Source organism: Schistosoma haematobium, chromosome 6 (genome assembly GCF_000699445.3).
Source record: "Schistosoma haematobium chromosome 6, whole genome shotgun sequence".
Lineage (NCBI taxonomy): Eukaryota > Metazoa > Platyhelminthes > Trematoda > Strigeidida > Schistosomatidae > Schistosoma > Schistosoma haematobium.
Genome location: NC_067201.1, coordinates 24,036,408 through 24,061,975, shown reverse-complemented (window position 1 = coordinate 24,061,975; position 25,568 = coordinate 24,036,408). Strand labels below are relative to the sequence as shown.

General features: G+C 37.2%; 1 protein-coding gene across 2 annotated transcripts; it reads right to left on the bottom strand.

The window, feature by feature from the left end:
• Positions 1-1,528: 1,528 nt before the first annotated feature.
• Positions 1,529-23,478, bottom strand: UBE2J1_1 (Ubiquitin-conjugating enzyme E2 J1). Of its 2 annotated transcripts, XM_051217197.1 has the most exons (7): positions 23,144-23,478; positions 23,033-23,106; positions 22,868-22,999; positions 20,980-21,170; positions 17,739-17,859; positions 10,711-11,205; positions 1,700-2,854 (listed from the first exon to the last, which is right to left on the bottom strand). In XM_051217197.1, the coding sequence occupies exons 1-7, from the start codon at positions 23,172-23,174 to the stop codon at positions 2,207-2,209; spliced, it is 1,692 nt and encodes a 563-aa protein (XP_051065846.1). In that variant the 5' UTR covers positions 23,175-23,478; the 3' UTR covers positions 1,700-2,206. The 2 variants fall into 2 exon arrangements, with proteins under 2 accessions (XP_051065847.1, XP_051065846.1); XM_051217198.1 differs by having other exon boundaries at positions 1,529-2,854; positions 22,868-23,106; positions 23,144-23,199.
• Between the last annotated feature and the right edge of the window lie 2,090 nt (positions 23,479-25,568).

Genomic DNA, 25,568 nt, shown 5'->3' with positions numbered 1-25,568 from the left:
CGAAACAAACACTTTGTCCTGGCTTAAGATTTGTCAGGAGGGTTTATGACACCAGAAGTCCTAGCGAGCACCACAATGAGTCGTACTACAATGTGGTCAATACAATCCGGTCAGGGGTATAAGCTATGTAAACACGACATTGGTTACTGTGCGACCATCAATCAGTATAAATATTTCAGTTTTACAAAAACCGAATGTGGTCGGAGTAACTCAGTTGTAATGTCTCTGGCTATGGGACTGGATGACCTCAGTAGGAATTCAATAAAAGACATCAATTACCATATCATGGCAAGTTTGTGCGCACCATCACGAAACCCATGTCCAATCATTTAGGCAAATGACCATACTGCACACATGTAGTCAACAAGATTTGATTTGCAATAAGGAGAAGACAGTGACATTGGTTACCACTCATTCAATGTTTATGCTTCTGTTTTACTTAATTTGTTGCGTACCATAAAAGTTGAGAGTTATAAAAGAGAATTATTAACCTAATTGGATGACTGTAAGAGTTCAGCAGTAGGAATCAGATCTCAATGTGAATTAAAGTGCATCTACCAAAAATCATGTAAACAATTGCTCTATGTAAATTTACATCATAGTGAATAATTGATAATCCGAAGGGGTTTTGTGGAGATCTTAGTAGTTTTATGGTTAAATTCATGAATCAATCGAAGCTAGACGACCATGGAAAACTTGGAAACACCGTTGGATGCAGGCTCAGCGCTCGCGTGCGAGACTGATGGGTCCTGGGTTCGAATCTCGCGGCGCGGGATCATGGATGAGCACTGCCGAGGAGTCCCATATTAGAATGGCCGTCGAATGCTCCCAGGCTTCCTATGGTGATCTAGATTCAATCGACTCATGAATTCAATTATAAAATAATTTATAGATTGAGTTATTAGGTCTTATCCCTTGGAATAATGACTTAAATCGATGTTTGAAACAAGACACTACAGTATCAATTACCACATTCAGTCAGTGAAATAAATTTGAAAAGAGAAAAAACGAGAAAGGGACATGAAGAATTCAGAAGATTAGAATTCGGGAGAAGACAATGAGTGGATGCACCTGCGACATTGCAAACGATTTTGAACCATGTCACTCAAAGTCTAACCATCAATTGCTATCGTCTCGTGGATCCTAACCAGGTAGTCTACACTTACTAACATGTCTCAGACCACTTGTCAGTGACTTCATGGATTCGCGCCATGTTTTGGTCTAGTCGCCTTTAACTTTCTTTCAACATACTCCTACACCATAAAACATCGCAAGTCGGAGTAGTCGGTGATTGGGCATACGTAACACATATCACAACCATTTCAACTGATAAAATTTCACTACTTCACCAACTGATTTGCCATCCTTACCTAGTATCCGTTTCCTAACAACGAGCAATGCTTCGAAGATATCTATGATCGAATACTAATAACCTACGAATATCTTCTACTCTTACCAGCCATGTTCCACTGACGTAAAGTAGGACGGAACGAACTGCCGCACAGTAATATATATTATTCACATTGACATATTGAGTCATTTCAAAGATAATTCATTTGAAGCGTATCTATATACTATTTATTACACAACAATTGAGTAACAACTATTCATTCATAGTTTTATTCATTTTGTTTACAAGTTATACATTTACATCTAGATACTTTATATTGACTTACTACTTGAGATGAAACGAAATTTACTTTATAAATCAAATCATAAACAAAAAAAAATTAAATAAAATATAAACTTATTATTATAATCATTTCTTAAATAATCAAAATGGTAAATAAAGGTGTCCTGTTAGAATCATAAAGTTGTCATAGTAACTAATTTACTTAAGGGAGTAAACATGTTATACGTCTATTTCTATTCAATGTTTGTAACTATGGTGTATTAATTAGATAAACACTCCAAAAAAAAGAAATGATCATAGCCTTCATATTAATATGAAGAAAAGAATGTCACTATGAAATACTTTAATAGAATGGAAGTTTAAATGAAGTTGGTAAGGCAGTGGAAAAATCAATAAACAAAAGACCCCCCCCCAGGGTTTTCGAGTTTTGTTCTTGTTTTTTTTACTATGGTACATAAGATGAAGATTTTGAATTGATTCATTGAATATACGAATCAATAATTTTGAAGTGAAATAATCATATAGTTACAAGAAATTTAGTTTCTGTTGTCACCACCACCACTTTATTTTATATTAAACCTCTTGGAATATGATTGCTAATCGACGCATAACAATAATAAATAAAGCAATAGCTACACCAACAGCACATACTGTTGCTGTATGATATTGAACAAATGATGTAGATTGTCTAATATGTTCATTGGATATACGATTATTATCATGATGATTTAATGTATTCATTGATTGATTCATTATTCTATGATGTAATCTATCTGTTTTTTGTGTTTCACTTTTATTCTCTTTACATGATTCATTAGTTTCTATAGTATTACTGTTATCAATAGTTTTCGATGATGTACCACCATCAACTAATGGACTATCTGGAACTTTATGTTCATGTGAGTTTGTTTGTTTCATTGAATCATATTCCGGTGATTTATCAGTTATACTGGATGAAGATAACTCTTTAGTATCTGATTCATTTTTATTTTGTGAAGAAACTGTTTCAGTTATTGTATGAACTTGATTTTCTGATGAATCAACAACTTCTTTGCTTTGATTAGCCGGTGATAATGTTTTTGAAGTTGTTGGCTTAATGTTCTCATTGCTGTGTGATATATAAGTAACTTGAGTAGTATCAATAATGGTAGTAGTAGTAGTAGAAGAAGAAGAGGAAGGAGATACTGTATCTTGAACAGAAGTACTTGCAGATTTTTCTTTCTAATAACCGAAAAAAAAATCAAATTTATTAGTAATGAATCCAGTTCGTGTTGGGTAGAGACAGGTATCTATCCCAGTACAATAGAAGATGGTCGCGCAATCTCGTGGATTGGTTGATGTTAGACATCAACACCGTTGGATGCCAGCTCAGTGGTACAGTAGGTTAAGCATTCGCGCACGACTGAAAGCCCTGGGTTCGAATCCCGGGAGCGGGATCATGGATGCGCACTGCTGCGGAGTCCGATACTAGGACGGAACGGCCGTTTAGTGCTTCCAGGTCTAACATCAATCGGTTTATGATCTCAATCGAAAACTTAATAATCTGCACAACCCCTATACTGATAAAAAAGTAATAATAGCACCATAGCTGAAGTCGTCAGGAACTATTTACATTAACAAATCTGACTTCTGTACAATCGCCCTCTTCACCCTGGCTATTGAAATAGCCAAAATTAGAATGTGTACTGAATGATGTTACACTCTTTTCGCTGTCAATGCATTTCTTTTTAACAGAGGTTTCCTCATCCTTCTTTTATTATTGCGTAACTGTTATTAATATCCGACTGCTTATTAAGCGTTTTTTTCGTTTCGTTCATACTAACATATTATGCAATCGATATATTCTATAGTGACAAACTCCGATTCATTCATTTACTAAGTTATTTAGACATATGCAGAGTTATGATCTAGGACATTCTCCATTCTTGTTTAACTTTGTCGTTGACGTGCTTTCAGAGATAACACTTTCCTCATCTAAATTTCCAGGAATTGAACTTTTACCGGGATTCTCACTTTAATTAATTAGTTTGTTTTAACACATAGATATTGGTGCAAGGAGGCACCAAATACATATGCCCCACACAAATCTCATTCGATATGTGTGAGGGCTGTGATACTGCCCGGGTGCCCAAACCGAACCACGTGGTTTTCTTAGGGGGCCACTCTCCGAGCCTTCGATCTGAAGGTCTGATCCACAAGGCAGTAAAGCAACGTCAGGAGATGCAGTCCCATGGAAGCCGGTGACCAACCATTGGTTCATACGCCATTTGTTCCCGCAGGATACTGGAGCCCATGTGCGCCATTGGTTTGGAATCCGGTTAAAGCGCCGGACATTCGCTTTTCATCCTCTCATTTTGGTAAACAACACCCCCCGCCACGACAAGGCAGTGAGTAGGACTTCCTGGCAGAGGCTACATACTCGAGGCCATGTGAGAGCATCTCGAGATAGAGAGCAGACTCTCCCCACTCTCGGCTGTACCAGGGCATTTGAGGGCGGGACCCTCACTTGTTGACATGGAATATGCCGATGACACAGTTCTATTTGGTGAAGACGCTGACAAAATGCAGAGCCTTTTGACTACCCTAAGCAACAATGCATACATGTTCGGGATGAGATTCTCTCCCTCGAAATGCAAAATGTTGCTTCAGGATTGAGTTGCATCGACACCTAAACTAATGGTAAAGAGTGAAGTATTTGAGTGTGTCGACCGCTTCACCGACCTTGGGAGTCTCATCAGGCCTTGTGATCTAGTGTGTGATGAAATTTCAGCACGGATACAGAAGGCTCGACTGGCTTTTGCTAACTTGCGTCATTTATGGCGTAGGCGAGATATCCGTCTATCAACCAAAGGACGTATTTACTGCGCAGCAGTTCGTTCTGTCCTACTTTATGTCAGTGGAACATGGCCGGTAAGAGTAGAGGATAGTCGTAGGTTACTAGTATTCGATCATAGGTGTCTTCGAAGCACTGCTCGTATAACCTGAGACCAACGAATAAGTAACGCAGTTGTTAGGAAACGGGTACTAGGTAAGGATGGCAAATCGATTGAAGTGGTGAAACTTCATCAGTTCAGATGGCTGGGACATGTGTTACGTATGCTCAATCACCGACTTGCGATGTTTTATGGTGTAGGAGTATGTTGAAAGAAAGTTAAGGGCGGCTAGGCCAAAACATGGCACAAATCCATGAAGTCACTGACAAGTGGTCTGAGACATGTTGGTGGGTGTAAACTACCTGGTTGGGATTGGCGAGACGATAGCAACCGATGGTTAGACCTTGAGTGACATGGCTCAAAATCGTTTGCAATGTCGCAGGTGCATCCACTCATTGTCTTCTTCCGAATTCTAATCCTCTGAATTCTTCATGTCCCTTTCTCTTTTTTTTTCTCCTTTCGAATTTATTTCACTGGATTATGCTCCTTGAATAATATCTTCAAACACTAATGTTTCCGATTACTGCTTATACTTCTACTACCTCCACCACTACAGGGCTTGAATCAACAATTGTATGTCTGTGCTAATGTAGTATGGCAACTTGAACTGATGCACGAACGTACGAAGTTCTACGTTGTGACTGACTAAGGGTCTAGGACGTATGTTTGTCAATTCAAGTTGCCACAGTACATCACTACACCAAGATGGAATTATCAAGACAAGAGTCAGAGTAATAGTAAGAGAATCGATGGTAGTAGAAAATAATATGGACAGACAATATTCTTTGTAACTACTTTCATGAACGCTTCTGAGTCATGATTCAAAAATAAATGAGAAGAAATACCTTTCGCTACTCTTACTAAGTATCATGCTGCAAAAGTCTGCTCTGTTCTACTTTATGGCTTTGAAACATAGTCTATGAAAATAGGAGACACAAGCAGGCTACATATTTTTGATCATAGGGATTGTTAAAGTATTGCTCGGGCTACCTGGAACGACCGACTGAGTAATTCTGAGGTTAAGTAGAGGGCACTTGACAAAAGTGGCAAATCGGTTGATGAGGTAGTGCATCTTCATCGAATGAGGTAGTCGAAACGTCTGCTAATGATACTTAACTACCGCCTACTTCTAACCGGGATGTTTGCGAGTACAGGAGGAGATTGAGGGGGTATTTAGCAATGGCCAATAAAGGTATGATCAATCCATGAAGCCGCTGACTGTTGGTTTGAGCCATAACAAGAGTTGCAAACTAGTGGATTGAGGTCGTGATTAATGGTTGAAGCTGTTGAGTAACGTAGCTCACAATCAGTCACAATGACGCATATTTAATCACTATTTGTCGTCTTGTCAATTTTGAGCTCCAGTATCCCTTCATATACGTGTTTCAACTCTGTCTATCCATATCATATTCTCACAGTTTAGTCTCTCCCAACCGTTGTTGCTACCTTGATGGGATGGTCGGGCTTGTCTATCGTAATCAACCAATCGAGCTATACTGGCTGCAACAGTCATTCCTCAAGGTCCTACCAAGCCAGACAGGTTGGTTGAAGAGCGGTAAGACTTAAAGCACTAAACCCAAGGTCCGAAGATCAAGTCGTACTGCCTACTGTACAGAGGTGTGACAGCAGTAAGGTGTTTCCTTCGGACAACCGGCATAACATCGACGCTTTCTTCCCACAAGGAGTGGTGGTGTTATAAAAGTTCGACCCTAACAATGTATAACTCGCCTTATACTACGGACATCCGTCTCTGGCGGTAATGTCGCAACAAGTACGGATATAACACGAAAAGCACTCACGCGAAGGTCGTGTGTGACCGACCTCGAGCAGTTGTATCTTGGACACTGCTCTTATGCTCTCAGGTCACTAACCCGATTCCCTTTTCGGATACCTCTAGAAGAACCTTTCCACGGTGTGGGTAACGAGGAAGTGATAAACGCCCTCGTACCTCTAAAAGCACTCAAGACCATTGTATTCTTAGTTTTGTCTCTTTCCTTATAATCCTTTTCATTATATTTATCGTACAATACTGATCAAATATTGCAAACGGAACCAATGCACGCTTGCGCTAGGTTCTACAATGATGACGTGAGTCTGTTTTGAAAGTAACAATGTCTATAACCATGATATCGAAAAACATGTGTTCATATCCCATGTATGTTTCTTCATGATTCAAATACCCTGTCTGTTAATGAGTGCTAATTATTGTCAGTCAATCAGCTACAACGTAGGATCAGGCACATATATGCATCGGTCCAAGTTGCCATACCTCATTAGCACAAGATGAACACCGGATTCATAAAAGTAGTTAATGCAGAGGTGGTAATATATAAAAGAAAGATTGCAATAAGGATATAATACAGGAAGGAAGAATTGGTTCGTAGAAAGAAAGATATGAAGCGATTTTAAACTCTTAATTTAAGGGAAGACAGAGAGTGTATACACCGACGCCATTGTGATCGATTCTGAGCCATGTCACCAAGAGTCTCCAACCATTGGTTACGATAGTCACGCGTACCTCAACCAAGTAGTCTGCATCTACCAACATGGCTAAGACTAGAAGTTAGTGACTTCAAGCACTGATGCCACGTTTTGGTTTGGCCGCCCCTAACTCTCTTTCAACCATTCCCAACACCGGCTAGCATTGCACGTCGTGGTAATCGGAGTTCAGGCATACGCAACACGTGGCCCAACCATTTCAGTCGATGAAGATTCATAACCTCATCAACTGATTTACCATCATTCCCTAATAATCTGCGTCTAACCTCACTATTACTTACCTGGTGATCCCAGCAGATGCTAGCAATATTTCTAAGGCATCTGTGGTCAAATACTAATAGCTTACGAGTGTCTTCTACTCTTAATGGCCATGTTTCGCTGCCGTAAAGTAAAACAGAACGGACTGCCGCGCAGTATACCCGTCCTTTTATTGATAGACGGATATCTCGCCTTCGCCAAAGGTGACGCAAGTTGACAAAAGCCAAGCGAGCTTTTCGAATCCGTGCTGAGATTTCGTCAGACACCAACCCATTAGGGCTGATCAGACTTCCAAGATAAGTGAATTTGTCAACGCGTTCGACTACTTCACTCCCTATCCTTAGTTCAGGTGTTGACGCAGACCAGTCCTGAAGCAACAACTTGCATTTAGAGGGAGAGAAGCGCATTCCAAACATTCTGGCATTGTTGCTTAGTGCTACCAAAAGACTCTGCATTTTATCAGCGTCTTCACCAAACAGGACTATGTTATCTGCGTATTCTAATTATTGTGAAACCGAAAGTCTTGGTTTTAAGAAAGAATAAGTTGCAAGAAATTTGAAAAAAATTCACAATATTATGGTTGATTTTGACATTTTCTCGCACAACAATGACCCAACTTCTCCATACAATTGGGATACGCAGTCAATGATTTCATGGAATGGTCCCATGTCTAAATTTGTTAAATCTCACTTTTTTAAAGCAGTTCAGTCTTTATCCGTTCTCAACTTAGCATCTTACACCAGAGAAGACAGTACTTAGATATATATATGACAATCATTCTATTTAATATCCTAGATTAGCTAACTAAAGTTGTTATAACCAGATTAAAGAAAGTATTTCGTCCCTTATTTCCCTAAGACACATCATTTGTATATGTCACAGTAAAACAACTGTTCCGAAACTCATCGATATTTTCCAAATCAACCATTTATCTATCCATTATAAGCAAATATGGATAGTGGTTAGGAGTGGAGTCAAGCAAGCGCATTTCGTCCACTTTCGGACTCGTCGGCTAGATGTACCTGCATCTGAGAGTTGATATTCACCTTGGGATTCGAACCCAGTATACCATTCGCTTCATACACCATATCACGTTATTCACTTAGCTTGGAAAGATTCAAGTAAACAATACCAAGTAAATTTATCTATCCAGTTGTGACAAAATAACAACAAAATTTACTAACAATAACTTACTATTATTAAAGATGAATTATATTGTATTCTATCTATTTTTACTTTCATATGTAATACATCATCATTATTAAAATTTGCATTAAACTGAAACATTCTAGTTTTGTTGTTTATTCTTATCTACACTTGATAGTGTAAAATGATTGAATGAATTTAAGTAGTATATGTGTTTAATAATATTTTCTATCGAAATATTGATCCTTGAACTAAACTATTTTTGTTTTCATCAATTCACGTGACTTGATATAAATTTTACAGTTTTTAAACGAAGAAACAATAAACTGATCAGGATCTCTCTATTACATATTGTTTATTGATTTATTTGAATATATAAATATTGGTATAAAGGGGTATCGAATACATATGCGCTAAACAAGTCACTTGATTTGTGACTGGGCCGATTGCCCAGGTCGAAGCAGGTGGTTTTCTTAGGGGGCTACAATCGGAGCCTTCGATTTAGAGGTCTAATTAATTATAGTGAAAGTCAGAGCGACTTATGCCAATCTGGGCCATCTTTAGTGCCCTTGTGATGTTAATCTGACTGTAAAAGGTCGGATCTACAACGTGTCGGTGAGAGCAGTTTTGCTCTTTGCTTATGAAACCTGGCCTCTCCGAGTTCAGCATATTGGATGACTCTCTGCGTTTGATCAGCGTTGTCTCCGAAGGATTGCTGACGTCCAATGGCAACACAATGTTAACAATGTAGTGGTTCGGCATCATGTGTTCAGGCACGGCGATAATAATTCAATCATCACTATCTTGAAACATCGACTTCGATGTGTTGGACATGTTCCACGAATGTTGTCCCAGAGAATTTCACGTCGTGCATTATTTACTGACGCTGGGACTGGTTGGAAAAAGAGGATAGGTGGTCAGTGTATGACATGGTGTCGTGGTATGAAATAAAGCTGCAAAGGGCTGGCTTGTGTCGGTCCTTCATGACTCCCTGATTGCGGACCTAAAGATGGTGTAACACAGTAGCTAGAGACGTTATCAGATACGGTTCGGAATAGAAGCCAGTGAAGATCCTGCTGTAACTTTCTTCATAAAAAATAGACGTAACTTCTTTAAGTGGAAGAACTCGCTGTGGCTGTACTTTCTCTAATTGAACTGTCTCTCCTATTATTATTATTGTTATTTCACCGTTATACACTAATTTCTGTTCATTGTTGTACGTCTTTCTTCTTATACGCACCTTGCATTCGTTATCTCTCTACATTCTCATTATTATTGCATGGCGCATATATATCTGATGCCCATTTGTACTAATATTTATGTGTTCAAATAAATAAACAAATTGGTCTAATACACAAGGTAGTGGAGCAACGTAAGGAGATGTTGTCCCATGGTAGTCGGTGACCAACAATTGGATCATACACCATTGGTTTGGAATTAGGGTTCTCCAACTTCCTTAAATAGATCCTCCATATCTACCAACCCGATTAAAGCGTTGGACATTCGCTTTTCGTCGTCCCAAGTTCGCAAACAACAGTAATGCCGCGAGAAGGCAGTGAGTAGGACTTCCATGTCAGTGGCTGCATACGCGCGACCATGTGAGAGCATTGCGAGAGGTGTAACCGCCTCTCACCACCCTCGGCCGTACCAAGGCATTCGGGGGCACAGCAAGAAGGAAATTATGGTCATAAAAGTTTTAGAGATAGAAATTAGAAATGATCCCAACTTTTCGTTCGTTAGTCTAGTATGAGTATCGCTGAGGTTTTTACATACAGAAATTCCTTTTTCAAATATTGATCATTCTTGTAAGAGGCTTGTAGTGATTGTTGAGTTCCATACAGCTCTTACGGTAGGAATAATCATGTGTTTACTAGCGACTAATTTCGAGAGGTAATTCACGGAATTCTAGTAAGAAGTAGTGGCCGGTGGAGTCCATCCATTTCCGCTGCAAGGTACTTACCCATCAACAGCATTGGAGACTGATTGCGAGAAATTAAAGATGTAGACAGCTGGATGCTCACCCAATTTTCTGAGGATTAGACACATGTCACAAAACTTGGGAGTTCTGCGTTCGATCCCAGGTGGGGTCGTGGATAAACATTGCCTAATTTTCCCGTGCTAAGATTAAACAGTTGTTTAGCATTCAATGGTTACCGAACTAAGGTCACTTTAAGATGCGAAGCATGAAATTAATAATTAAGAGACAAAACTAATCAGTTAGACGTTATCAATTCAACTCACTTCTCGGATTTCTTTTAACCATTCACCAAAACTTAAAGGTACACGTTCCCCACTAGCTGTACCACTATCAGTTATCGAATTTAATCCAGTCGCTACTGATGATGATGAGCTTGCATTCATAGGAAATGGTGATACAGGGTAATATACTGGAAAACATAACCAATATGCAATTTGTGGTGGTATATTCTCATTTCGATAAGGATACATATATGACGGAAATCCAGTCCATAGATATGAATTCATATTTTCAGCAATGTTAGCAGTATTACTTTGAGTAGGAGAAGATAAAGAAGGCATTGGAAATGGAGTAGTAAATGAAGAAGTGGACGGTGTTAACGATGGATTAATTAGATTCCCAGATGATAAGTTCGATTGTGATGTAATGCCGGAGAGAGAATTTGTATGATGATCATTATTGTTAGCAGTAGTAGTAGTAGTAGTGGTAGGTGTGTTTGAATTAGTGAATGCTTTCTTATTCCTAAATTCTTCCTCACTCTAAAAGTGGAACCAAGGAAAAAAAGAAGAAAGAATGATCATTAATTAAAGTGAACTGATCAATTTCATTCAGACTTAATATATCCAACTGAGTACAGACAATTGATATTAGCTAATTGACATAGAACTAGGAAGAAATGACGACGTAGCATTAAACCATAAAATCATTAGTTGCTGTTGAAATAACCTTTGTTGATACATTCAAATTTGCGTGATACTCTTCATGAAGTAGGCGACGATGATGTTTTCTAAGACGACAGTAAAATCTCTGCAATCCAACCGTTTAGAACAACAGACTCGACATTAAAAGCATCCATCACTTGAGCAGCAATTCTTTCCATCATATTGAATACGAAGTCTACTTAGAAATTCACACTTAAGTACGTTATTCTAATAAATAAGTTGTTATATAAATAATACCTAACTATGGAATCTGAAAAGTTGCACTGATCCTAAAGAGTAGACTTTAAGAGAAAACTAAAACAAAGTCGTTTTTCTTTGTGAACAACTGATAACGATTTTATGAAGATTACTCTAATTTAGGGATACTATTCATCTGACGACTATAACCACATGGTAAAATAGTCCCATAGATTTCAACCAAATAGTATACAGATCAAAAGTCAATAGCTTGATCGATTGATAACGCGTCGTAAATTGGCCGCCATAAGCTTTTTTAGACCAGAAACTATTATTACACTTCAAACTACTGCGGAGGGCAAGTCATTAGACAGAAAAAAATCCAAAATTCATAGACTTAATTTCATTTATTACCTCAAAGAGAACAAGAACGAAGATTGATGCAGAATAATGAATGGATTCATTCTATTTCGTTAGATTCTCATCAACTGCTTACGGTAAGTCAGTAACAACATAAAACATCGTACGTACGTACATCAGTTCGAGTTACCATAGCACATTAGCACAGAGATGCAGTTGTCGATAAAAATCCCGTAGTGGTAGAGGTAGTAAGAGTAAAACCAGTCAACTGCTTAAAACGTATTTAACATTTTGCAAATTAACGTCATTACACATATTGACATAGTTAATACATACAAGGGTGATTACAGATGATCATGTGTATCATGATGTAACAAAGATTCGATTAGGGTCAATAAGGTCATAAGAAATCGTTTGTTTCAGATAAATAAAGTTTGAGTGGGAAACTGCCAGAACAACCAACTAGTGATTAGAACTCATGGAGTTAATAAACATCAGACGATGGTGTAATTAAGTAACTGAAAATAGATTAATGGTAATGAAGAAAGATATGAATTGAAGAAAACTGATAATGATGTAATCAACAAAAGTGGGGGTGTAATGTTATCAGGGTAAAGGAAGATTTATTACTGCCTCCTTCTGGATACATGGATCTGGTTTTAGACATCTGATTGCTATCGCTTCTGCAAATTTCAAAAGATTGGAGTTTGATTGTTTATTAATCACCTTGAATGACGTCAGTGTATTATCTGTGGTGTGTACTGCTTATATTGATATAAGTGGTATATGACGCGAGTTATAAAACGTAATGTCTGACAGCAGAAGATGGGAGAAGATCAAGAAAGGAAGTGCGGGAACACAATGCAATTTGTAAGAAAACGCATGAAAAATGAAATATGAGACAATGGATTGATGCTTGCAAGAGGAACAGTCCAGGTTGATATGATGGATTGATATTTTACAAATTAACGATTTGTTATATGGTTTTTCTAGTTTGCCAAGTAACTCTGTAATTTTGGGTTTAATACATTTGCTATAACTGTGACGGCAGCACATTAGAGGATAGCGAATTATTGATCGGACCAAAGACGCGCAAACACGTAGAACGGCCTATGGTTCTGATTGGTCCTGCTCCCTGTCTAGCCCAGCCAGTTGAGTCCAGAACGCAAGTCTCAGCCTCGGATATATGAATCACTATATTTCAAACACACTCTGTTTATATACTAATCAAGCAGACCACATCGTACCATAAAATAGAAAATAACGTTTGTACAATATTGACCAGTAGCAAAGTGACACGTGAAATAAGTACTGACCAATAAGAAAATAATACCATCTCCAAGTCCAAGAATAGCATTAGACTTAATAGAATAATTTTTGGGATATTTTCCTGAATATCCCAACAACATTCGATTGTCCCCACCCGTGTTCTGTTCACAACATATTGACTTCATGTCCTGTGAAAAGGAGATCTCGCGCGATGGCACTGCTGAATGCTTTTAATTCACTTGGCTTTAAACTTTTGGAATATGTTCTTTAAATCGAACATAGGCTCTCCTTTCTGTTCTACCAATGTAACTACTTCGGCAAATACATGTGAATTTGTATACACTGTTGGTGATAACATGAAAGGGATACCAATCGACCTTTGATTATGTTAAAGAATGTGCTGTTTTGGACAGGACAATCAATTTAGCTTCAGGATAAGTTCTTGTCAATGCAGTTTTTAATCTCATATTGATTGACCCTGTGACATCATCATCCTTGAATTTAAGTTGAATAAAAATAGGTTTTTTACATACTGCAGTTTCTTTGAGTGTTTTATCTTCACGCATTCCATATGTCTGAATAAACTTCAGTGGGTATCCGTTATTCTTTAACCATCTTTTCTCATTCATTACTTCGTCTTCTAGTGTATCGGCAGTACATATTCTTTCTGTTCTATGAAGCAGTGTCTTAACGAGTGCCTTTTTGTAACTGATTGGACAAAAGCTATTGAAATTGAGATAAATCCCATTCCATGTTTTATCGCTAGACTGAACGTTGAAGTGTGCCATCTTTCATTCGTTTTATTGCGATATCGAGAAAATGGAAGTAGTTTTCATTTCTATGTTCCGTAGTAAACTGGATATTTGGATGGGTTTCGTTGAAAAGTTTCGGCACATTTGTTAGATGTTGTTTATTATTACATACGATGAAGGTGCCACCAACGTACCTCGAATAATACACCATTTTACCAAACGCTCATATGAGCTTGGTTCTTTCGAGGTTAGCTATGAAAATATGTGCTACACTATCGGTTTGTCGGTATATGATATTGTTGAACTGGAACTGGACATCTTTTGTACACATGATTAACAGTCGTTTGAATTCTGAAGATGATCGATAATTCTACTTACAATAATATACGACCTCGTGGGTCCCGTTTACCCCACATGTATGGTTTATCAAAAATACATAAACAAGGTATTCCTATTAGACCTATTGTATCAATGGTGAATTCACCCTACCACAAAGTTGCACGATGGTTAGCGAATACGTTAGAACCAGTTTGTCAACGACTAGCCACATATACATGAAAGGATTCATTTGGATTTGCTGTTAGCATGAACCACATAAATATTGCTGGTAAGTTTGTGGTTTCCTTTTATATTACATCACTGTTTACAAAAATACCACTTCTTGAAACCATAGACATAATTTGCCAGCATTCTGACATACTACCTCTACCAGCATCATAATTCAAACGACTGTTAATCATGTGTACAAAAGGTGTCCAGTTCCAGTTCAACAATATCATATACCGACAAACCGATGGTGTAGCAATGGGAAGTTTGTTAGGTCCTGTCCTAGCAGATATTTTCATAGCTAACCTCGAAAGAACCAAGCTCATATGAGCGTTTGGTAAAATGGTGTATTATTCGAGGTACGTTGGTGGCACCTTCATCGTATGTAATAATAAACAACATCTAACAAATGTGCCGAAACTTTTCAACGAAACCCATCCAAATATCCAGTTTACTACGGAACATAGAAATGAAAACTACTTCCATTTTCTCGATATCGCAATAAAACGAATGAAAGATGGCACACTTCAACGTTCAGTCTAGCGATAAAACATGGAATGGGATTTATCTCAATTTCAATAGCTTTTGTCCAATCAGTTACAAAAAGGCACTCGTTAAGACACTGCTTCATAGAACAGAAAGAATATGTACTGCCGATACACTAGAAGACGAAGTAATGAATGAGAAAAGATGGTTAAAGAATAACGGATACCCACTGAAGTTTATTCAGACATATGGAATGCGTGAAGATAAAACACTCAAAGAAACTGCAGTATGTAAAAAAACCTATTTTTATTCAACTTAAATTCAAGGATGATGATGTCACAGGGTCAATCAATATGAGATTAAAAACTGCATTGACAAGAACTTATCCTGAAGCTAAATTGATTGTCCTGTCCAAAACAGCACATTCTTTAACATAATCAAAGGTCGATTGGTATCCCTTTCATGTTATCACCAACAGTGTATACAAATTCACATGTATTTGCCGAAGTAGTTACATTGGTAGAACAGAAAGGAGAGCCTATGTTCGATTTAAAGAACATATTCCAAAAGTTTAAAGCCAAGTGAATTAAAAGCATTCAGCAGTGCCATCGCGCGAGATCTCCTTTTCACAGGACATGAAGTCAATATGTTGTGAACAGAACACGGGTGGGGACAATCGAATGTTGTTGGGATATTCAGGAAAATATCCCAAAATTATTCTATTAAGTCTAATGCTATTCTTGGACTTGGAGATGGTATTATTTTCTTATTGGTCAGTACTTATTTCACGTGTCACTTTGCTACTGGTCAATATTGTACAAACGTTATTTTCTATTTTATGGTACGATGTGGTCTGCTTGATTAGTATATAAACAGAGTGTGTTTGAAATATAGTGATTCATATATCCGAGGCTGAGACTTGCGTTCTGGACTCAACTGGCTGGGCTAGACAGGGAGCAGGACCAATCAGAACCATAGGCCGTTCTACGTGTTTGCGCGTCTTTGGTCCGATCAATAATTCGCTATCCTCTAATGTGCTGCCGTCACAGTTATAGCAAATGTATTAAACCCAAAATTACAGAGTTACTTGGCAAACTAGAAAAACCATATAACAAATCGTTAATTTGTAAAATATCAATCCATCATATCAACCTGGACTGTTCCTCTTGCAAGCATCAATCCATTGTCTCATATTTCATTTTTCATGCGTTTTCTTACAAATTGCATTGTGTTCCCGCACTTCCTTTCTTGATCTTCTCCCATCTTCTGCTGTCAGACATTACGTTTTATAACTCGCGTCATATACCACTTATATCAATATAAGCAGTACACACCACAGATAATACACTGACGTCATTCAAGGTGATTAATAAACAATCAAACTCCAATCTTTTGAAATTTGCAGAAGCGATAGCAATCAGATGTCTAAAACCAGATCCATGTATCCAGAAGGAGGCAGTAATAAATCTTCCTTTACCCTGATAACATTACACCCCCACTTTTGTTGATTACATCATTATCAGTTTTCTTCAATTCATATCTTTCTTCATTACCATTAATCTATTTTCAGTTACTTAATTACACCATCGTCTGATGTTTATTAACTCCATGAGTTCTAATCACTAGTTGGTTGTTCTGGCAGTTTCCCACTCAAACTTTATTTATCTGAAACAAACGATTTCTTATGACCTTATTGACCCTAATCGAATCTTTGTTACATCATGATACACATGATCATCTGTAATCACCCTTGTATGTATTAACTATGTCAATATATGTAACAACGTTGATTTGTAAAATGGTTAATAGGTTGTAAGTAGTTGATGAGAATCTAACGAAATAGAATGAATCCATTCATTATTCTGCATCAATCTTCGTTCTTGCTCTCTTTGATAAAGAATTTAAACGTTTTGTTAATAGTCAACTTGCGGTAATGTGAAGCGTAATTTCTTAATAAAAGCTTGATCTAAACCCTTATTATTATTATTCCACTCTCCTTCAGTGAAGCACAGTGTAGAACCTAGGAGATATATACATTGGTTCAAGTTGCCATACCTCATTGGCGCAGCGAGATGAGATTGTCAAAGTCCCAGAGTAGGGATACTAGAAGTATTAGCAGCGATAGAAAAGACAGTGAAGATATGATTCGAGAAGTAAATGTAAATTGATGAAATAAAAAAAAAACTTTCACAAGCAATCAACAACTTAGAATCTAAAGGAAGATAGTGAGTGAAGACACCTGCGCCATTGTGAACGATGTTAAGAGATGTTACACAAAATCTCTAACGGTTGATTGCGATAGTCACGCGGACACCAATTACGTGGTCTACGCCTGTTAATATGACTCAGTTCAGTTGTTAATGACTTCAGAGATCAGTGCCACGTTTTGGTCTAGTCAACCATAGCTTTCTCACAATCTACTTCTACACACAACAACATCGCTCATAGAGGTGGGCGATAATTGAGTATACGTGACACCTTAGCTGGTGAAGACTTACTACCTCATCAATCAATTTTCTATCTTTGTATATTGACTTATCTCTAGCGCTGGATATTGCTTACTCGGTGGTCTCAAAGTACACAAGCGATGCTTTGAAGGTGTACTTTTTGTAGGTAAAACAAATGGATGACTATGGAAATTATGTATCAAAAATGTACATAACAACAACTTAAAAAAACAGTCCCACAAATTTCAACTTTTTTAATATTCGTCCCGTTATAACAAAAACAAATGAATGATGAAAGAAGCAAAGAAATTACCATCATAGATATTTGAGCAGCAGCCTCACTGGCTTCTTTATTCATTGATGATGAAGCTGTAGTTAAGGGCAGAAGTAAATTGTTAGTTGGTCCACATATACTGCAAACATAACTCTGTGATCTGGAGTAAAATTAAGCGAAGTACAATAATAGCAATATTATCTATGACAATATCAATTAATATGAGATATTACAAAACTGTGACTAATTTATTTATTTACTGAGTATAAGTTTAAGTATTTCTCCAAAGGAGTTAGACGTTTTTCAATATGAAAGCCACGATGTAACTACTCTTTTGTACAAGAGTAAATGACGTGGAGTGGGTTTTAAACTTGAGTCAAATGGTTAAAGACTGAGCGCTGTGATCGCTAAGCCGATACTGATAGCCTGAGAGATTTTAAGCATAGTAAGTGTCTGCGCTAACAGGTTATCTCAAGGTCGAACAGTAGGTGAGAAATTAAAGACGAGATATAATATTAGAGAAAGTCGTTTATACACTTGCTTAAGGTCTCAACCCACATGTGTTTGTTTGGGATCGGAAGTACAAATGATTTGTGAATTGTCAATTACAGTTTCTGAAGCACTCATCAGTTTTCTCACTCATATTGCCAGTTTGACAGGGGTATAGAAAGCGTGTATATTTGAACAGAATGTCGTGGATCGTAGCAAAGGCTTTACACAGCTTCATGAAAGCTGAATATAATGTAACTAGAATATTCAACTACATATATCACAATATGACAAAACAGTACGATGTTTGACATATATCAGTTCGAATTTCACACAATCAAATCATAAAGTATAGCTTTATCCACTCAGACTAGAAACACAGGTTTTGTGTATGAGTTAGTGAAACTGTTTGACTTCCCAAAGTAAATTAATATAGATAGATTCCTGCAGATATCCGTTTCATGATCATGATAAAATCACTTAAGATGGTACCAAATTTATAAAACACCTAAATTTTGCATTGATATTACCTGGGACATCTTAAATAATAGTCCAACTGTTTTTTATTTACTCATCATCCTGTAACAACCCGATTGACATAAGCCCCTCAACTGTTAGTGAATTTTGGAAGGCTGTAGCTAAAGAGCCCTACATTTTTTGTGTCACATTTGGTAAAGCTCCAAATGGTTGCTCAACGTAAAGTAAGGAAAAAGTCTCGACCTATAATTTAATGGTTGAAAATCGACTGTTTCAGCCACAAAGCCAATAGTACTTACATAATATTATTTGGGTTACCCTTTACTAACAAATTAATATTCACAGTACATGTTATCTGAGACATCAAAACGATTGCCTTTCCTAGAAATCAACAATAACAACTCTTGCTGATCTATATCCACAAAGTATACTGATATTGGCCCAGAAGACTCTCTACTGATTGAATTAAGTAAAAGTTAGCTACAAATAAATATTTGTGATGATCACACAATAGAGACAACGGTAAAGAACATTAATGTTTTTAGACGAGGGTTTGGCAATGTTATACAACTTTGGATGACATATTTATAATACTGAAGAATTTCTGATAACAATATTAAGTATCTACATGTGATTATACAATTCAGTTATATCAGAGTGTTATAACTTGTGACCGCCGATTAGAGGGCAGTGACTTATCGATCGGATCAATGACGCGTAAAACACGTGCGAGCAGCCTAGAGTTCTGATTGGCCCTGCTTCCTGCCTAGCCCAGTCCAGAACAACGACTCGAGCCTGTGCGATATGAATCATTATATTTCAAACATACTGAGTTTATATACCAATCAAACAGACCACAACGTACCAATAAAATATGAAACAACATTTGTACAAGAATTAGCTAGATGTGGCTGTGAATGAGGGAGGTAGTAATTAATATACTGGGTATAACTCAAGAATGGTAAAACGTATAATAATAGTTTATAGGTCAAAATATAGCTTATAATAAGAGGAATATGAATATGCATAGTTTAGTTACTTAATAATTATACAATAGAAATATACGTTTGGTATTGGTCCATCAACAGATCCCAAAAGTTACCATTCATTATTCTTGTCGGGACATAACACAGAGTAACAGCTTTTACACTTCAATGTCTAGTAAAGAATGATTTTTTGGACAAATTTCCATTTTATTATGCATTATGTTGATTACTTTCATATTTCTACAGTTCATAGGTCTTAGTCACATACATGCTTCGGTAACTACATATCAGGTTCCTTTAAAAAAATCATTTTTTCCAGAGGAGCACCAACCTAGAACAGGGTTTAAAATCTTAAAGCTGATCCATTATTTTGTGATAATTTGCCGAAGAGATTCGCCTTCAGGTTATAATGAACTTACCTAAATTGAAAATAAATTCTTAACATACTTGAAATTTATGTTAACACTGACTAAAAAGTGTGAGTTTTTAATCAGAAACTACAGCAGCAATGGTCTTGTAATTCGCCTACTTTTGCAAGTAAGAAATGCTCGAATCTACAAAATTTACAAAATATTCCAAACCTAATTGTAACTCATTTTTGTATTGGTCGTTTGAATCTTTTCATTGATGTTTAAGATTGCAATTGATCAGCTTCTTATTGGTATATAAACGATATTTCCTGGAGTCACAAGCATTATAAGCAGAGATGGATGGTGGGCAGCAGTGAGGTCCAGGATGCGCGTTTCGTCCCATTTGGGACTCGTCATCCGAATCTACCTGCATCCCAGGGTTGATGTTAGCTCCGGAACGCGTGTCCTGGATGCCATTGCTAGCCACCATCCACTTCTACTTATAACTGTTAAAGACGGAGGTTTTATTTCGGACAGTTCATTAACTGAAGTGCTGCTATGCGGTTTACAGACAGTTGACGTCACCCTGTTGGTTACGCTACATTTTTAGACTAATTCGCTACGTAGAGTCCAGTGTGCTTGACCTTAAATGTAAGGATTTGAGATACTATTTTTTGCTCAAACAGAAGTAGGTGGGTTAGGATTCGAAGCCAAGACCTGTTCGTTGGTATCCAAACATCTGAACAACTGAAATACCATCCCACTTTACATAAATTAAGATTTCCTCGCAAGAGACATGAAGGAGAAATCGCATTAGTAGTGAACATTTTGTTAGGCTAAGAGCACGAGTGCAGAGTCCAAAAGAAAAGTGCTTGAGATCATTAATATTTGATGAGGCAAGTAACCAATGCAAATTATCTTACACACAATAACAAACGTAAGATCAACTTGACAAATGAGCAAAAGAACGTTACACACTTGCGAGCTAATAGTTGACGTTCTTCTTTTGGTTGATTAAGTGAGCCGATTGCACCGACACCATGAGTAGGCATGAATCCAATCAATGCTAACAATGCAGTACGAATAGACCATGATGGTCTCCATGATTCGGGATGATATCCTGAAATACTTAAACATATTTTTCGATGTATTTCGAAACGCCCATTTGGCTGAAGAGAAAAAAATGGTGTGCCAATAAATATTTAGGAAAATCTTACATGTAATTAAGAGAACCGCGATGCTATCGTAACAAGAAATGCTTGATAAAGTAATGTATCAAGGAATGTATCACAGGAGATAAAACAATAACGTGAGGAAATAAAGAGCGAAACTCAAAATAATACCAAAATAAATAGTTTAAATGAAAGCATTCATTTCATTTTTACTGTTTATCGTGTTGAAAAAACGCAAAATTAAATTACAACACGGTCTGTAATAGCCTCTACTATGAGCTACATTTGAAAACATCCCAGGATATTGAATTATATACTTTATAATCCAAATAAGGCTGTTATTTGAGCTAAAAATGTCGGTTCAACAAAATTATTTGTTACAATGCTACACTATTAATTAACTGTATCTTTACCTTTTCAACTGAGTTGTGTCGTCAAAACTCAGTGTTTGGTGATGAGAGCTACTGAGAAGTCACCCAAGAAACGTTCCCAGGCCACCAAAGAACATGTTTTGAAACGATTTGAATGATTGACGAGTGGTTCCCATTAAGTCCAACTACAAGTTGTTGAACTTCAACATCATTTACATGGTGCTGCTGTTGAGTATAAGTAATGTTGGGATAACTTAACACATTGTTACCATGATATGTCGTGGAAATTGTTAAACTTCATAGTTTAAATAACAGACTGGTCCCAGTAACATAACCACTGGGTTGATAGTGGTTCTGATGACACGGAAGCATGATCGCAGTGCCCAAGGTAAAACTGCTTGGAACTGGTAGCAGAGTGGTTTTGTAGGTAGATTTCGATGTGCAAGCTCCATACTTTTACAGGCTTATCATCAACACTACAAATTCGTGGAACAAGGTGAGTTGTGAAAATTTTCGGTTGACCATCTATTGATCCCTTTACTCTGAGAAAAAACCACTGGAGGTACTAGTTATCCGTGTTGAATACCCTACTGTTATCAAACTTTAGTATGTTTAACGGTATGACTTAGTCCCAAGACCTTAGATTTGCCATTTTCTGGCTTACGGCTATTTAAGACAAATTTATGTCAACAAGACGTACTCTCTCCAAAGTTACTGCTCAAATTTTTTTGAAGACAAAATAGAAGTAATGAACTATAAGTAACTATTGATGTTTTAAGGGAACAGAGAGAAATATAGTATCTGCATACTCACAGGTAGGGAATAAAATATAATCAATGAACCTACAATCGCACCAAAACTCGAACATTCTGTGATTCAGATTTTGTACAATTTGTGTAGCATGATGGAAGTCAAGTAATCTAAGGATAACGGGTATTAGACTTACATCAAAATGATTAAAACATAAGTTGAGTATGCTCTTCTTAAGATGGGTACTACAACTAGCAGTACATAGTGGCAAAAAAATTTCATGTCAAATTTAGCCAGTTCAGCAGATAGACTAAGTGACCGACAAACTGGAGACCAACAGCTATACTGTCTGAAGGTTTAGCAGCCACAACCAGAGCGTTTCTGTTTATTGATATGCTACTTATAGACTCGTTGAAATTAAACTAGCATATACATGCACGTGGTTTTAAAAGCAAACCCAGTGGCCGTACACTTAAACCTTGAAACGCTAGAATGTAGAGTAAACATAGTTTTGCAGTCACTTGGAGCATCTCAAACAAACGTGGAAGTAAACGACAGTTTGGGGATACTTACAGTTAACAATACGATATTTGGAGGCTTCATTGGGTATTCTGAAGGCAAAAGAATTCTTCCATGGTATAAACCTCCCTGAAAGTCAGAATCTTCAGGACCCCTTATCGTGAAGTGCCACTCAAACAGATTATCCTAAGAATTATATTAGAAAATATAGAGTCGAACCTCCAGAGGTTTCGCAAAGTATAGTTCTGTGGGCTCTGATAGTTCTTGTGCTTCTTTCATCAACCGTTTGACGGCTAAGAACATAAAACTGATAAGTAATAACAAACTAACCTGGATTTCGCGAATTATACGTCACAACCATATTTTCAAATTTCTGTACCGATTGTGGCCTTAAATTTAGAACAGTTAAAACTGTTGTGCTCGTTCTTTGGAATTCGACATATTTTAATGGTAATCAGGAGGAAAGTAGTTTGACTTAGTATTCAAAGCACAGGATAAAAGTTCGAGTTTATTGTTTTGTTAGCAAGGTTGTAACTACTTGAATAACTTTGCGAATGTCTATTGTAAAGTAGTTTATGGTTTTGTGTTCTTGTCTTAACAATACAAAGTCGGTTGCATATGTTACATATATTAAGATATGATAAACTCAGCCTCCGTTTACAATTATTTGACTGAATATGAGAGTTAATAAGGGTTGTCATATTTTGATGCTAATTACATTTATCAGAGCCCATGAAATCACCGGAATCAGTAGCTGTCACGTCATTGGGCGGTTGTTGTGTTTCAAGCAGATGACAAGAAGAGCGAGGCGAAATAAAAGAGGAAGGGTTTTAGAGAAATAGATAACTTTACAATGATGTGCTTGTAAATGAAAATGATGACTGGAAAAATAGATGATAAGAGTCCAGGTGCTCCGAAGCGGAGCTAAAGTAACACTACTAAAAAAATACAATAGCTTCTCCTTATGCACAAATGTACTAACTAGTTATTCATGGATGCTGAAAACGGTCTGTAACTGTACACATTTGTCGTCCTGAAAAATCCTTGACACATTCTTCACAGTTGCTATGGTTCAATGGTGGAGCATTTCTTTAGAGTGTATATGATTGGACGACTCAGGACAGAAGTGTCAAACAAATTCAACATGTTGACTACATTCTTTGACAATCATCACAACATAAACCTAATAAAACTGAAGACTGTTTGTTAGCACAGGCTTTGCCCGTAAGAAATTCAGATACCATTAGAGGAACTCGTAAGTATTTTGGATATACACTCAGTGCCTTACGAAAAGGTTGGAATGTCAATCTTCAACGCAGATTTCTTATCTACTCCTGATAATGTTTTGAGTTCAAACGATCGTGTTTTTGCTACTCCTTCATAATGTAATTCTGTCCTTAAAAATCTTCATGGTGAACATATAGGTGTTGAGAAAGTGATATCCTTGGCAAAGATCAAATGTTGGTGGTCGAAGATAAATGTCGTACACTAAACGGTTGTAGAGGATGTCATAAGTCGAAAAGTCATCCTTCAAAGTGTACTCTGTAGCCAGTGTTGTCTGAGGCTTGGCAGAGTTCATGCAGACTATTGTGGTCCGTTTCTCGGCAAATATCATGCGTTTGTTTCAAAACTTCACAAAATTCTGACCTCACAACCGAAGCATTAGTAGTTTTTGGTTTGGTGAGAGTCCCTATGTTTCTAGTGATTGATAATAGTTCTTAATATCCTACAGACACAGTCACTACCTGGATGAAAAATAGAAAGTACAGGCATCTATTCACTGGTCTTATGCACCATCGTTTCAATAGTCAAACGGATTATTTTGCCAAACACCGGAGACTGCCATTAATTCCATTACTGCTTCAACATTTGATGAACTGGAGAAGGGAGTGTACATATTTTTATTGAAATATGGAAATGCTTAACATTTTGAAGCGAAAGAGACTCTGTAGAAGTTATTAAAATGAAGGATTTTTCGTTCGAATATGAAGTGTTTAGAGTCTACGGAAGTTATACATTATCGTGGGAATAATCTTGGAACAGCCACTGAGTTTATGGTGAAGAATGTAGGAAGGTCTATAGTTTCAATTCTAGATATCAATTATTTAAGTGTACACAACCGACATGTTGACCAGATTATAGTATTCTAATTGTCGTATGACTTAGGAATTCCAGGATTAACGCAATTGAATTAAGAAGACACAGGCACCAACGAATGTATTGTATTTAGAATTCGAAATCAAGCATTCAACCAGTACAAAGGTATCATTGGTTCATTCAAACACCACATCCGCCACAGCTTAAATTGGAGTCTAGGTGTTTGTAATCAATCGTGCGTCTTCTTCTCAAATTCATCCTGAGTCTCTCTGACATTGTATTGGATAAGGATTCTGTATTATCTAGAATATGCTCATTAGCATTAGAATTAACAATCGAAATTGGAACTGACTCACCTGGTTCCTGAAATTGTATTTGATCTACATGTCGACTGTGTGTACTTAAGTCATCGATGTCTAGAATTCGCACCATCGATTTTCCGACATTCTTCAGAACAATACCCGTAGATGGTCAAAGATCATTTCCTCGATAGTATGTAACTTCTGCAGACTCCAGACATCTCATATTTGACCGAAGAATTCTTCCTTTCAATAGCTTCGCTGGAGTCTCCTTCGTCACCGAATGTTTGGCATTTCTATATTGCAATAGGAAGATATCTACTCCCCTCTCCAGCTCATTAAATGTTGAGGGGGCTTTA